This window comes from Simochromis diagramma, unplaced genomic scaffold (genome assembly GCF_900408965.1).
Source record: "Simochromis diagramma unplaced genomic scaffold, fSimDia1.1 OVJJ01000816.1, whole genome shotgun sequence".
Lineage (NCBI taxonomy): Eukaryota > Metazoa > Chordata > Actinopteri > Cichliformes > Cichlidae > Simochromis > Simochromis diagramma.
In genome coordinates this window covers 15887282-15902728 of record NW_024386908.1, presented here as the reverse complement: position 1 = coordinate 15902728, position 15447 = coordinate 15887282, and the positions used below count along the sequence as shown (strand labels likewise).

The 15447-nt window shown below is 39.5% G+C and overlaps 1 protein-coding gene across 3 annotated transcripts in view; it reads right to left on the bottom strand.

Annotated features, from left to right (window-relative positions):
* rassf3 (Ras association domain family member 3) overlaps nucleotides 1-15447 on the bottom strand; it is a 69364-nt gene that overhangs the window by 43219 nt on the left and 10698 nt on the right. For 2 of the 3 annotated variants that reach the window (XM_040035688.1, XM_040035689.1), the window contains exon 2: nucleotides 12814-12926. In XM_040035688.1, the coding sequence (XP_039891622.1) occupies nucleotides 12814-12926 (113 nt within the window). Of the gene's footprint in view, nucleotides 1-12813; nucleotides 12927-14424 lie in introns of all 3 variants that reach the window. The other variant, XM_040035690.1, reaches the window with a different exon arrangement.

The window sequence follows — 15447 nt, the reverse complement described above, 5'->3', positions numbered from 1 at the left end:
ATGTTAGGGTTGGGTAGTTTGGGCTTTTTCATGGATGGAAATCACTTTGAAAAGATCACTTGCATAAGGGTTGAAACCACTAAAAGCAGAGATTTTTATTTATAAGAAAAGCATGTTATTTGTAATTTGCCACCTTTGCGCATCTTTTAAAAGCTCTCTGAGATGCATTACCAGAAACAGTCCCCACAGAGCAGCGCGGGGCTCAGCTGGTGTTCTCTTTAACTTGGTCTAAAATGCATGAGCTGCACAGTTGGCCATGTCAGGACACGCTGGGAGGCAAATATGAATGAAATCTCTGGGACTCGTCTGTTGTTGGGTCTCTAAGCTGTCGACTGGTGTCCTGTTTCTGCAACAGGCAGCTGATGATGGGGGAGCTTTGTCTGTCAGACCAGTATCCGACTGTGGAGTTAATCCTGCACAATCCACAAAGATTACAGAGCGACGCTGGCTGCCACAGTTCACCCCCCACTGCCTCCATACTGTCCCTGAGTTTCTTTGTCTCTGTGTTTATTGATCTAAAACCCTCATCATCGTTTTTAGACTGATTTTCTTTGCATCACCTTTGGCTGAAAAAAAAGGTCAAATAAAATATTAGTAGCAACCATTAAAAATAAACCCCTTATCCTTAAATGTAAAACAATTAGAGCAATTCTTACAAAAAATAAGTGAGAGATGGTTTTCTGTAAACTTGTTAGTTAAGAATTGTGAATTTAAAAAATACTTCCAAGAAAAATGAGCTATGAAAAACTGTTGTAAGTTTTTTTTATTTTAACCCAAAACCAGATGTTTTTCTCAACCACAGGCCTCAGTAACAGAGGCCTAGAGACCGGTTAGTGAATATTCCCCAACTGGTTGGTGAGTGCTTGCTGGAGGTTGCTGCCTGTCTCTAAGTGATTTCTTTCTAAATACTACACAAAAACTTCCTTTCAATCCCTTTGATCGCTAACAGATTTGCACCCTACACTTAACTGACACCTTCCCTTACAGCTAAACCAGACCAATCACAGCGCAGTTGTTACTGATATTTAATATGAGCAGCAATACCGCTGTTATGGATGACCTGTCCACAGTGTACCTCGCCTATGATAGTTGGAATAACGCCCAGTCTGCTCCAAGCTCCCCAATCGGATAAATGGAAAAGCAACAACTTGATTCATGCCACCACAGACTCCTCCAGCCTCCCGATGTCTTTGTCACGTGTTAAAGGTTCACTTGGACAGAAATCAGTACTGATGAAAATTTGTGCTCAGTATAATTTAAAAAATGTAAAATATGTGTATAGAAATATTAAATGTCCTGAGTATTTCACAAACCACCATTATAATTTGTTTTGTGTTTGTAGGATAATGAAAATGGTATCCAGAGCTCAGCGATTCAGGACGTGTGTGACCCCAATAGAAGACAGAAACTGAAGGAAGCTGCCATTTTGCTGTGTACGCACTTCCATTACAAATTAAGGGACAATTGTCCCTGCAGGATTAGCATCATTAAAATGTTTATATTGTTTGAATCTGAAGGGTTTGTGCTTCCAAACAATGTATAATTTGTCAAATGTGATTCAGAATGAGCTGATGTGATTCGAAGGATTGATTTGTCGAATCTATGGATTCTTCATCCGACACAGGTTTGCAGTATCTGTCATTTCATTTTTAAGTCCTACAGTTGTTCAAATGTATGATTCTTTGAAGTTTTTCGACTTTGATTAACGTCTTCACGCTTGCCTGCATCTCCCTGCCTGCCTCATTCTTCCAGCTGAAATGGCAGTTGCTTATTATGCAAACATATTTTATCTCAACAGGTTTGCCCTTTTCTCAGGCTCTGCCTCCATCTCCTTGTCTCAATCTGTTTCCAGGTAAGCCTTCAGATCCGTCTGTGTTTTCTTTAACACAATAGTTGTCTGATTAGAGGAGAGGAGCCGAGAAAAGGGAAGATTAGGAAAGATACACGAAGAGGAAGAGTGGGACGATAAGATGGATTGTGATGATGTTTGTTTACAGGGACAACTGCATGAATCCAGATGTGAGATAAGGACGGGGTGGCTGAGGGATATCCTGAAATTCAAGTCTTTCATTGGCCTGGAGAAGAAACACTGAAGCAGCTATGTTTTTAACTGATTGAACAACTGCTTACAAGAAAAAAAGGAGGAAAATTTCAGCTTTGCATGATGAAAATACTTTTTTGACGTTTTGTTTCAATGCTGCACTTAAATGATTTGGCTTCATCTGGACTGCCACGATACCCCAACAAGGTTTAAAATACTGTTTCAGAGGTTTAATGTAACAGTAAACAAGTTTTGGATGTTTATTCCTCCTTTTTCAGTGATTTAGAAGACAGCTGTGATAGTTCCCTGGTATCCGTACGCTAACTGTGAATCTGCAGCCAGGGAGACAGTCGGCTTAGTCTAGTCTAAGACTACAAACAGGGTAAAGCAGCTTGCCTCCGTGCAACAATCCAACTCTTAATCCTGTCTGATTTACACAGTAAATCCCGATTCAAGCATGAAACAAAATGTCATTGGAGACACGGGCTTCTTATATTCCTGATATCCGAGTGCAGATTTAGGGAGCGAGCATGCGAGTGAAGGCCTCACACGTGTTTTATTTATATTATTCTTTATATTTTTGTGCCGGTTTATCGTTGTTTTTCTAGTTTCTCCTGCTTTGTGTCTCTGCCATCACGTTTAGCTTAGTGTTTGTCTTCGTCTCTCTGAGTTTACTTCCTGTTTTACTTTGAACATGAACGTGAACCGTAGTTCAACGTGCTTCCTTCCCTGTTGTTTGTGTTGGCCACATTAGATACAAAGGGGTGGCATTGGCAAAAAAGCCTGTGTATAGAGAATCTACACAAATGTCCAAAAGTGCTTAAACGACCCAACTTTTTGTAGACAAGTGCACATTTTATAGCGGTAACTGGGCTTTAGCTATTTCTAGCTTTCTGATTTTGAAACTGTTTTTTTCACTACATAAAGACTCGTCTAAGTTTTAACCTTCAGATGATTGACAAAAATAATCTTAAACAGTTGCTAAAGTTATCATTTCTCCATTTTTAACACAGGGCATTAAATCCATTCTGTAAATTGAGGTATTCTAAGTGTCCGTAAAGACGATTATCATTTATGCTCGGCAGCTAACGTTTTTTTGACTGGCAATTTGTTCCCAGTGATTGTCATGCCCAGTTCCGAAAGATGGCGACGATGAAAACTCTCATCTTGAGGCTTCACAACACGACTTTGCTCACCAGCGAGTGACATCATGGTTGCTACATCCGTATTTATGCGGTCTGTGATTGTGTGAGGTGTCCAGACTATGGGCCATGGGCACCACACACTAAAGCGTGCTCCGCTCATGTTTTGAACTCCTTGTTCAACAGTGAGTCAATAACATAAAATGAAGTAGCTATTAAAATTTAACAGTTTTAGTGGTATTTTATTTTCTTAAGAAAAAGAATGAAGTCTGCATACTCTGACCTTTATCTTAAGTGATAATACTGCAGTAAAAAAGGTGTGTGTGCTGTTTTAGCTCTGCTGAAAGGTTGTGTGGAGGTGAAACGTCTAGAATAACTCTGAATAACTTCTTTTTTTTCTGTCTCAGATGATTTAGTTGTTGTAGTTATGAGCTTTATCCACATGTGTTTGTGTGTGTCCCACCCCAGCAGCTTCTGCTGAGTTTCCACATTTTGGTGCCACAGTGAATATGTCAGTTTAACATTTTTCCATACCAAGAAACATCACAACTGTTGAGCAACTGTTTATTTATGTCCAGAAACACACAAACACACACTTCAAATGAAAAACGGTTACAGTTTCTCAGTCGTCTGCTGTCTACATAAAATTGTTTGGCACTGTCTGTTAATGAAAACGTCTCCACAGTCGACAGACTCAGCTTTTTAGGAACTCATAAAAGTCATAAAACAGTTTGGAAATGCTGCAAGTTTAAATCCTCTGCTCATACTACAAATGTTGAATTGAATTGCATATTAGGATTTTTGAAGATCGTGTCACATATACTCTTCCATATCTGCAAAACAGTACCAACATTTGTCTATTGGTTTGGACTAAAATATAACAAAGTGTCTTTAGTACGAGAGCCAGAAAAGGTTCACTTGCATCACAGAATCCTTCAATCAGCAGATACGTGAATACTTACACTTCTGTCAAATTATATTTCATATAGTTTTATCTCATTTACTTCTACAAGTTGAAGACAAACTCTTTGGCAATTTAGATTAATGCAGAGAGTGTTTTATAATTCAAGTGTCCAAAATATGTTACCTGAAATTCATTTTTTTTGTTTACAGCTGTTTGTGGAAGTCTTTCCTCTAAATGATTATGGTAACCACTGGTTACTGGGGAAAATGTGTATCCCCAAGTGGCTGACAGGTGGTTGCTGGAGGCTGTCACTAGAATAAGTCACAGAAAGGATGCTGCATCAATAACCTCCCTGAAATTGCTTTTGTTTGTTAGCACTGCTAGACTTGCCTGTAGTTTACATGACATTTGGAGTGCAGAAACAGAAAATTCTTGTGTAAAAGTTGTGCATTAGCGCACAACCAAACAATGACTGTTTGTAGTTTTTACAGTTTCACTACTGATCAGCTACTTTTTGCAGAAAAGCCAGTGTTTTTCACAAAACTACGGGTAACTAGGGCAATCAAAGTTTTTTAGGGCAGCACCATATACCTCTTTTGAACCAATTTCTCCTAGCGAATGACAGCAACCTCAAGCAACTGCGCACCAACAGGTTGGGGACTCATCAACCAGTCAGGAAGGCTGTGTTACTGAAAAGAGAACCGCTCATTTCCAGATCTATATATTTATATTTTATTTTTGGACTCTGCCAGAGGAGCTTTACATCTGCAGATCTGCAGGATCCTTAATTATCCCTGACACAGACACAGGAATGGTCAGGATCTACAGGTCTCACCTGCTACACATTTCATCCTTTAAAAGTATTAAGCTGTTAACCAATTTCTGTGAATCTCGCTCCAACTAGTATCTGAAGTCGGCAACACTGAACTATAGTTTAGTTTTGTCCTGACTACAGGCAGGATAATGTTCACAAAATGTGCCAATACACCAAGACAGTAGTAAGAGCCGTCAAGGTCAAAGCATAAAATAGGATTTCAAACACTGCTGTGTTTCAGGTTAAAGTTCAACTGACAAAAGACAGACAGAAACAGAATAAAGCCCCAAATTAAGCAGCAGAATAAACTCTGGGAGGAACAATGTAGAAAAAAAGAGCAGAAACCTTTTCCCATGCTGATTTTACAGCTGCTCTCCACTGGTTTGGCTTGTGTGTGTGTGTTTGTGTGTATTTACTTTAATGTGACCTCACCCCGGCTCTAGCATATAGCTGTTAATGAGCAACCATAAAACTCAGAGGGAAAACCCATTAAAATTCCTTCTTTTCTTTTTTAAAGTTGCCTTCCTAACTTTAAAACCATTACCTTGAGTTCTGTTCCCGCTCTCCTTCCTACTGAGTTACAATATAAAAACCTTTCAAATAAATATTTGCACACTGAGATTCATGCTCTTTCTCACTGTTAACTCTGACTTTGTGACGTTGTGGCGAGGACTACAGTGCTGTGAAAGTGTTTGCCCCTTCCTGTTTTCTTTGCTTTTGCATATTTGTCACACTTGTTTCAGTTCATCAAACTAATTTTAATATTAGGCAAAGACAGGCCGAGTAAATACAAACTACACTGTTGAATCCAAAAATCACTTAAATAGAACCCGTGTGACAAAGTGAAGCAGACCAACACATGAAGCCATGATCTAAAGAGACAGCTGAAAAAGCTGAAAGTCACTGACATCCATGAGTCTGGGAAGGGTTGCAAATACTCCAGTGAACCATGGTGGTGGTAGTGTGATGGTCATGAAACCATGAATTCTGCTCTCTAACAGAAAATCCTGGAGGAAAATCTCTCACCATCAGTTCATGCCCTGAAGCTCAAGCACCCTCAGCTAGTCCAGCAGGACAAGGATCCAAAACACACCAGCAAGTCCACTTCGGAGTGGTTCAAAAACAGCAAAATTAAGGATTTAGAATGGACTAAAATCCTACTGAGATGTGCTGGCGTGACCTTAAAGAGATTGTTCATGCTGGAAAACTTTTCTGTGTGGATGAAATAAAACAATTTTGTAAACACAAGTGGGCAAGAAGTCATCTGCAGCAATGCTAATCGCCTCATACTATTTCACACCCCTAGAGACCAGACATGGTGTCTAACATGCAGCCTGCTAAATGATCTTTGCAGTGTTTTGGGAGGTTCTGTCTTTACCTTATAATATGAAGCACCTTGAGGATTTAGGCTTTTTATACAATTAATTAAACAAAACAAAACAAAAAAAATACCTTCTTTTGCTGAGAGTTTTCGGTAGAGTTGGGTAGGTGGTTCTACTTTTCTGGCACACTTGAGATCGAATTGAGCTTCATGTGGCTCAGACACTAAAAGGAGTTTGACACCCCTGGCCCTGACGCAACTTTCACTTAACTCTGGAAGTCCTCCTCCTGTGTGCAGAAATATTTCCCACGGTTTCCAGCTCCTCTAAATGTCGGCTTCATGATCTGTAAACAGCTGTTAACTGCTGGGACTCACTTCAGGGCCAGAAAATCTGTTTTTCCATACAGTGCCATATTGTGTCTGAGCCACTACGCATCTGCTAATTGTACAGTATACTATGAAATTTAGCAATCATTTTTCTTTCTGCTTTGTTTGTGGTTATTTTATTAAGTCAGTGGGAGTCACCAGTAATGATCAGGGACAGCAGCACTGGAGGAAAAGCTGAAGGTAATGATAAGAAATCAGTGTTCCCTATCATTAATGGTCTTTACAGTAACTCCGGCTATTTTCCTGAAAACCCAACGCGGCAGTTAATGTGACATCAGGCCCCAATAAATCATCCTCCACTGACTGGGTGGTGTTAAAGAGGCTCCATTAGAGCCAAAGATCAGTCTCCTTCCCTGTGCCGTCTTGGTTTCCTCTCGTCTGCCCATGTTTGTCTTTCCCAGCACAGAGGAAATAGACCTGATTCCCTCTTTCTCCCCATCACTCATTAACTGTCTCCCCCTTCAGCTAAACCTATCACATGGCAGGACTATAACTGGTACACATATTGTACGGCCTCTCCAGAGGAGGTTATGTAAATGTTATCTCCGGTTACTAAAGTTTAAAGCAATAACTGGGCTTGTATCTTTTGTCAGTTTCAAAAATAACTAAAGTTTTGACGCCCCTGCAGTTGACTGGAACGCAAACCCGCAGAGGTTTCTGCAAAAGTTTTACTGAATAAAAATCAAATGCAGGAGAATATAAGTAATAATTTTCAAAATAAATGACATTTGTATTGGAAAGTGTGATAAAGGATCGCAGAAAGAGGTCCAAGAATAACTAAAGATACATAAAAAAAGAAAGAAGAACCATTTTTAGGCCTCAAGGGGGAAAAAATAACTTGTTGTGGTTGGTCAATATTTATTGTCTGTTAAGAGTTCTGTTATGACTAGAGGTAATTTAGGACATACGTTAATCTACTGTACAGAAAAAAAGCACATAGTGACAGTTTTTACTTCTATCGTTTATAGATATTAGCTTTATTAATCCCATACTTGGGAGATTTCCTTGTTACAGCAGTACAAGGATTATAAAGTGAATCAGTAAAACTAAATTAGAGATATTATCAAAAACAATAAAAATAGAAAATAAAAAGACATAAAAATAAGATACAACAAAAAGAAATTGATAAGAAAACTCAATAAGAAAAGAAATCAATGAGTAAAGAGTAAATTGTACTATGTACAAAGTATACTACATAGAGTAAAACACACTAGAAGAATTAGCTTATTGAATTGACCGTTTACCTAATTAAACACTCAGTAGTTTAACATTAAACTTCGAGTGTTTCCTCTCAAGCTGTTTGAGTTTCGCGTGCGGTGTTTGCACTGTTTTTGATGCCTGCTGACCTACTTCTTGATACGCTGTTCTCACGGGACGCTAGTATTACACTCTTGAGTAAATGCCTCCAAACACTGGCTGGCTGCTGTGTGAGATCACTGTCACTGTGATAACTAACACAGGTGTGTGTATGTGGGTTTGTGTGTGTAGCTCAGCTATTGCTGACAGGCATCCACATACATCTACACTTCCAACTCCAATAAACATTACAAGAGCGAGAACCCGGAATAGAAATCTAATCTGGGAGGGCTGTTTTATTCCTGCCCCCAAAGAGCCAATCAGCAGCTCTAACAGACATGATTCACGACAACTGCAGCTGTGTGGTAGTACAACGCAAAAGGTATAGCATACGTACATACAAGTAGGTGGCTGTTTTTCTGTACCTGTAACTATGTTTGCATTCAGCTGTCCAGGGTGTTACAAACCAGCTCTAAATGATGGATAACAAGTGACAGTGAGATAAGATAACGATTTTCACTGCAGGTGTTTCTTAAAGGCATAAATACTTGGCCTCTAATTTCCTGCTTTTACATTTAGATAAAACGGAGGTTATTGTAGTCAGACCTAAAAATCTTAGAAACATGGAGTCTAACCGGATGCTTACGCCTTGCGGCTTTACCTTGTCCTTCAGTAAGACTGTGAGAAATCTTGGAATTCTTTCTGACCCGGATGTGTCCTTCAACGTGCATATTAAACAAATATGAAGGTCTGCTTTCTGTCATTTGAGAAATATCTCAGAAATTAGAAATATCCTGTCTCAGAATGATGCTGTAAAATTAGTTCATACATTTATTACTTCTAGGCTGGACCACTATAATTCATTTTTGTCATTGTGTTCTAAAAGCTAACTGTCTCCAGTTCATCCATAATGCAGATTTCCTGGGAGTTTTTCCTTCCTGCTGTCACCAAGTGCTTGCTTGTTGGGTTTTCTCTCTGTTATTGGATCGTGATTTGGCACTATATAAAGAAAACTGCCTTGAAAGCCATTAGCCAATGAGTTTAACCTGGATAAGATAATCCTTCTTTCTGACACTTAAAAAGGCGAAAATTTAGAAAACAGGGCTTGAAATCAGACTTCTGTGTGTAGCTTGCAGTCTCTCAGTGTGTCTGTGTGAGTTCTCTGTGGCTTCCTCATACAGTCTTTGGACTTTAGGAGGAATTGGTGAGTCTAAATTGGCTGTAGTGTGCCTGTGAATGGCTGTTTGTGGTTAGGAAAATGCATGGATGGACCTGAAATGACGGAGAAATGACTGCAGGTTCACAATCCACAACTGACTTGATCACACACACAAAGACACACTCAGACTTCACTACTTTCTCTAAAACACGAGCGCTCACGACTGCCTTACGGCGGCATATCACGCAGTTATCTCAGGCATTCGGTTTGTAGCCGACGTCTCGGCCACAGACCTCAGACAGACAGTCGCTCTCTCACATGATTCAGCTGTCTTAAAAAAACCTTACAGGCAACATTGCATTTTTGACACGTTTTCAAAAACAACAAAAAAAAAAAAGGGAATTTTAAATGTATTATTAAAAGAAAAGTACATGCTCATTATCAATCAGTGACTCAGCACACATACAACCCGTTTAACTGAAAACACATGCATGTCTGCTACACATCTGTGGCCACACACACCACAACCACACCAGAAATGTATTTTTAATAACTGACACCTAAAAGCCCACAAAAGCTCTTTACTCAGCATTACTCAGCACTATTAGAGTGCAAATGTGCTCAGCATTGGTTTGAAATTATGCTGAGCCAATCCTCCTCCTCCTCGAAGAATAAACCCACACCAGTGTTGATGAACACGAGAGCCAAAACCACTCTTAGAAACTCAGTGGAGTTTACAACAACGTCACTGCCAGATGGGATGTAAGCAGTGAGGTGTGACGTTGGTTTGATCAAGAACATGATGGGAATCTAAAGAGGATATAATGGAGGATATTATCTTATACTTTGTCTTATCTATCATCCCTGATGTCAGCAGCATGAACCTTGTGATGTGCTGGATTGACCGTGTAATCAGTGGGATCAGAAATGAGCCCTAGAGTGAGAGGGCGGAGTCTGAGGTATCTTTGCAGTGTCAGCTTTCCTGCTAAAAGGCCTAACAAAGGTCTGTGTGCTACCGTCAATAAGCAGCTCGAAACAATGTTGAGGTTCTGTCTCCGACATCAGCGCAACTTTTATTTTGAAACTACCACCAGCAGCAGATTGGTTATTCCACGTCTAAATGTTTGCTGGGATCGGTGGACGAGTTTGAGTATCTCACGCTCTTGTTCACCAGTGAAGGGAGACTGGAGCAGGTGAGTGATGGATCGATGGATCAGTGTGGCATCAGCAGTGATGTAGGCACACCAATCCGTTGTGGTGAAGAGAGAGCCAAGTTTGACGGTGATGGTCACCTTACGGAAATGTTTCCATTCCAAAAGAACTCAATCGTGGATACCAGTGAGCATCTCCTACTGGGAAGATGCCAGGAAAACAGCCATGACAAGATAGAGAGATTAAGCCTCTTGACTGGCTTGGGAATGGTTGTATGTATGGAGGGATAGACGGATCAAAAACTCAACAAGAGAAAAACTCAAAATCCAGAAGCATCACATTACTTCCATTTAATTCCCAGCCATCTTTCATCAGGGTGGGACTTAGAGCCAGCCATACTTCTATTTTTGACTATCCTAGAGCAGCTTTGCATGATTCACACAGTAGCCAAACATAGAGAAAAATATCTGAATCTGAACATTTAGAGCAATCTAAAGTCCAAGCTGTTTGTTCACAGGGATTACTTGTACATTAGATATATTATATCACAAAAGAAGAAAAAGCCCAATAGGACCCCTTTTTATGGATTCAGGAAGAAGATTTCATTGATTATTACACTTAAAACACATTTAAAAACTAACTTTTAGTGCTGTTATATCACAGTTCCTCTCTGTGTTCTGTTCATTTGCTGACTCATCATTAACTTATCTGTGCATATATAAATATTTATCCACTAAAATGTGGATTAGTGCATGAATACAATAATGGGAGGGTTTTAACTCCATTGTATAAAACGGAATGTGACTGTTGACCGGAGAAAGACGAGTGGTTTATTTATTTTAATAGAAGTGTTGTGAGTCGAACATGTGAGTGTTTGCACGCTGATCTCTCTCTTTTTGCCAGTGTCACACATCCTGTAACTGTTTCCTATGAAGGAAATAACTCTAGCTGGCTGTGCTAACACACACACACACACACACACACACACACACACAGTTAAAGTTATTGAAGGCGTACAGAGATACAGTTGTATGGTGTTGCACTACAGCCTCATGTGGTCTGCAAAAACACTTTACATGAACCAGGCCTCCTGCACACCCAGCTGTCTTCTACGAATTACACACAGGCACACACACATGCACACACACATGCACACACACACACACACACACACACACCATTCTTGGTGAGTGATGCATGATGGGTGTGTGCGAGTGTCAAAAACAATCAAAAACAGACTCCAACATGTTTTCCAGCTCAGATAAATATCATTTTATACCACATCCATCACATTATCAGCTAATTAACTAATCACTTCATGAACTGGGCTTGAAAAATGCACTTTAGGAATAGACTAGAATAGAATAGAATAGAATAGAATAGAATAGAATAGACTAGACTAGACTAGAATAGAATAGCCCTTTATTGTTATTGTAAATGTATAATGAAATTGTGGGTGCTCCACACCAACTGTGCTGGAATAAAATATAAACAGACAGCAGACAGGAGAAACAGAAATAAAACCAAGAGAGCGATATACAAAAATAGGAGAAAGGCACACATTAGAGAACAAGTAGCAAAGCACTTACAAAACAAAGTTTCTTAAAACCTATATTTATGTCAGAACGTTTGTTTTGTCTGATCAGTGACTGAAAAACTATAAAATAATTGATCTACTTTATTTTAGGGATTTATGAAGTCGTACAGTCAGTGTTTGTCTTTTTGTGTCATTTTAAGTTTATTTCTACTTTTTTTAAGATAATTTGTTACAGGTTGTGCTTAAAGTTTTGGCTGCTGAAGCAATAATATCCTAACTTTGGTAACTACGGTGACATTTTGAAAATATATATTTGTGCCCATTTTAGTTTTAAATAAATGTTTTTCAAACTAATATTTGGTTGTTATCCTTTGGTAGAGGGCATCTCTCTGAAGATGAAAGAGTAAATATTTTCCTGTCATGCCTGTAATCTGCGTGTCTTACTCTGCCTGTACTGCCAGGTAACGAGGCACAGCACTGCATTAACACCATTCGACAAAAGATAATGAAATAAACTGTTAGCTTCCTTTTTTCTCTTGTACTGTGTGTGTGGATAGCTCAAAAGTGGGAAACGGCAAACTGCACCAGCTAAAAAATGAGCCTACAGCACAATCCAGAGGTGATCAACAGCATTACAAATAAACCGAAATTTAAAATAAAATTTAAAATAACCTGGGTTTTACAACGCAGGAGACTTTTTAGACTCCTCTAGTATAACAAATAAATGTATGTAGTTTTTGTTTCCACAGACAAAGAAGATTTCGGAAAGAATAACAGATCACATAATAATAATAAAACTAACTGCTGTTACTGGCTAACAATAAAACACTAATCTCTAATCATCAGACAGCACAGAGGGGAGGTCACTGAAGTGTGTGGTTCCCCTTAAACACTATTTCACCATCATTTTTTTTTTTTTTTTTAAAAACCACACTGTAGTACATATTTGTGGATAATTGGACCACAGTTACACACAAAGAGATTCTCGTGAGTTGGATTAGACTGAGCTGACTGGAAAACAAAAGCGAGAAATCCCAGTCAGAGTGTTTTGTGTACTCACATGGAGCGGCGTGTTGTTGTTGTTGAGCTGGTCCTGGCTGACGGGCAACACTGGAGGATGGCAGTCCAGTACCACTTTGTCCCGACATGCAGTGTGGCACGCGTACTTGCAACCTGCAGAGAAATGACCTGATTATAGATTCATTCACTGGTAATAAAAGTATAAATGATAGGGTTAGCAGTAAGGAGCAGATATGCATACGGAAAAAAGTTTCTGTAACGTATATGCAAATGCTCTTTTGATAAGGGCAGCGTGTCGGTTGAGGTTCTTCTTCTGCAAATGGAAAACAACAACATGCAAATGATGACATGGAGGAGGGAGAGGTTTCAGAATAAAATCCGGTGAGATTAAACTATGTTTTAACATTGAAATGCAAATAAAGAGGAATTAAATATGACAATTTCTTTTCCAAATTACCATTAAATAAAAACAAAAAGTCAGTGAGCAAGATTCGGGCTCCACATTCATAAAGGATACTTCAGATGAGCAAAGCCTGTAGGAAAATTTTAAAATGACATTTTCTGGATGATACTGATTGAGTCAAATTCATCTTCTTTGCAAACTAGTGGTGGCTCACAAATACAGCATAATTTCTTTGATTATAGAAGTGTTTTTTCTTAATTAGAGAAATAAGTTTGGCTTAAAATCAAACAACCATCCACTTATCCATGTTCTTCCACTCATCACATTCAGGGTGGCAGGCTGGAGCCTATCCTACAGGATGGTCCTATCGCCACAACGTGAGAAGCTTTAGAAACAAAAATGTTTCCATGAACTGAAAAAGTTTGAGAATCATGGGACAAAAACACTGAGCAGCAGCTTTGAAGCTTCAGCTTGGCTGAATGAGCTCATCTGATCCTCCAGTGTTCATGTACCATTCTTATATTTTAAGGAATAAACATGATCTCATTAATGCAGTTATCTAATTGTAGACAGCTTACAGATTCTAACACATCAATCACCAAAGCAACTAAAAACATATTTAATTCAGACAAACTGTTTGCTACAGCTTTAAAACTCCAGTCATTTGATAGAAATTAAGCAATTAGTAAGAGATGAATCATCTTTTTATCCATTTATCAAAGAAAACATGAAAATTTTGTTCCAACAACGAAAATATAGATTTCCTCATCTTTTTAATCACTAAGTCAATCATTTTAGGGCTTTCAACTTTTGTGATTGGACATAAAAACCCATTTTAAAAACAGTCTTTGCCTCACAACAGAGCTTATTAAGCAATGTTTACAGATTTGTTCTCATGACACAGGAATATATAAAAATATTTAAGGCTAAATCAACATGAAAACAAGTTAGCTGCAGACTAAATGTAGCCACTGAAGTCATATCTTCTTCCCTGTGGTGCCCAACTTTTGTTATAACTTTAAATTAAGTGGCACACACACACACACACACACACACACACACACACACACACACACCAAGCTAGCTACAACTGGCTACAACCCAAATGCACCATTAAAACAAATAGAACCGAGGAGGAGGGTTGTTCATAGTCACTTCTTGTAATCAAACAAACATTATTCACCCCAACACAACCCTACACGAGCCTCGCGCGTGCAGGTGTGTGTGTCTTTAGTCCCATGATCCTACCTGTCGACTTCTTTCTCACGTGCTGTCCAACTTTATCCGACAGTTTGCACATGGCTGCTCCCATCTCCCATCTTCAACTCATACACTCACTGAAATCCTGTCTACGAGCCTCAACATGACATCCACCAGCACACACACACTCGCGCTGAATGGAACCACACATGCCAACACTCTCTCTTCTTTCCCTTTGCGGTGTTTCTCGGCCGTGCTTCAGATGCTGATGTGCCATTCTCCCCCGTTTCCCCGTCTGCCTCTCTCTCTCTCTCTCTGTTGTTGTGCTGAGTGGGTGATTTAACAGTCAAATGGAGGCCACAGTGAGATGGACACACAGACAGGAGAGGTGGAGGAGGAGGGGTGGCAGTGGTGGATGGATGGATGGACGTAGGACTGCTGACTCAGCCATCTGCAGCCACTCTCTCCTCCCCTCTCTCTTTTGCTCTCTTTCGTAGCTTGTTATGACTACAGTTGGGTCGGCCTATCCAGTTTCCTGCCCATCCAGTCATCCGCCTGCCCAATCATCCACCTCAATCCCTTCTGACAATGAACCTGATCCACAGAGGAAGTCATAAAGAGCCTTGTACATCCATCCATCCACACCATTATGCAGCATGCAGGGTTATTTTTGGACATGAAGAAGATATCGACACATAGCAGGCGCTGCGTCAAACCAAACCACAAAAAAGTCAGTGTAGCACTTTAAACCACGATAAAGATTTTGGTTCCGTCATAAAGTTGCATTTTCTACTTTTAATTGAAACGAAAACCCCCAGAAAAAAGATGGATCTAGCTTCTAAGTCCTAATTGCCCCTTGGGGATAAATAGTCTTTCTGATTCTGAAATTAAACGTTACAGTGTGTGACATTTTTCACCACTAGATGTTAGTAGATTGCAGATTGCAGTCAACTGGGTTCTGTTGTCTTACCCCTTCCAGTTCAGGTGCATCACCCTAGCTACGGTGTCTGCTATAGGACAAACATGTTTTAGTCAGGCATGAGAGATCAAAGAAATAAAATTTAGATTGTC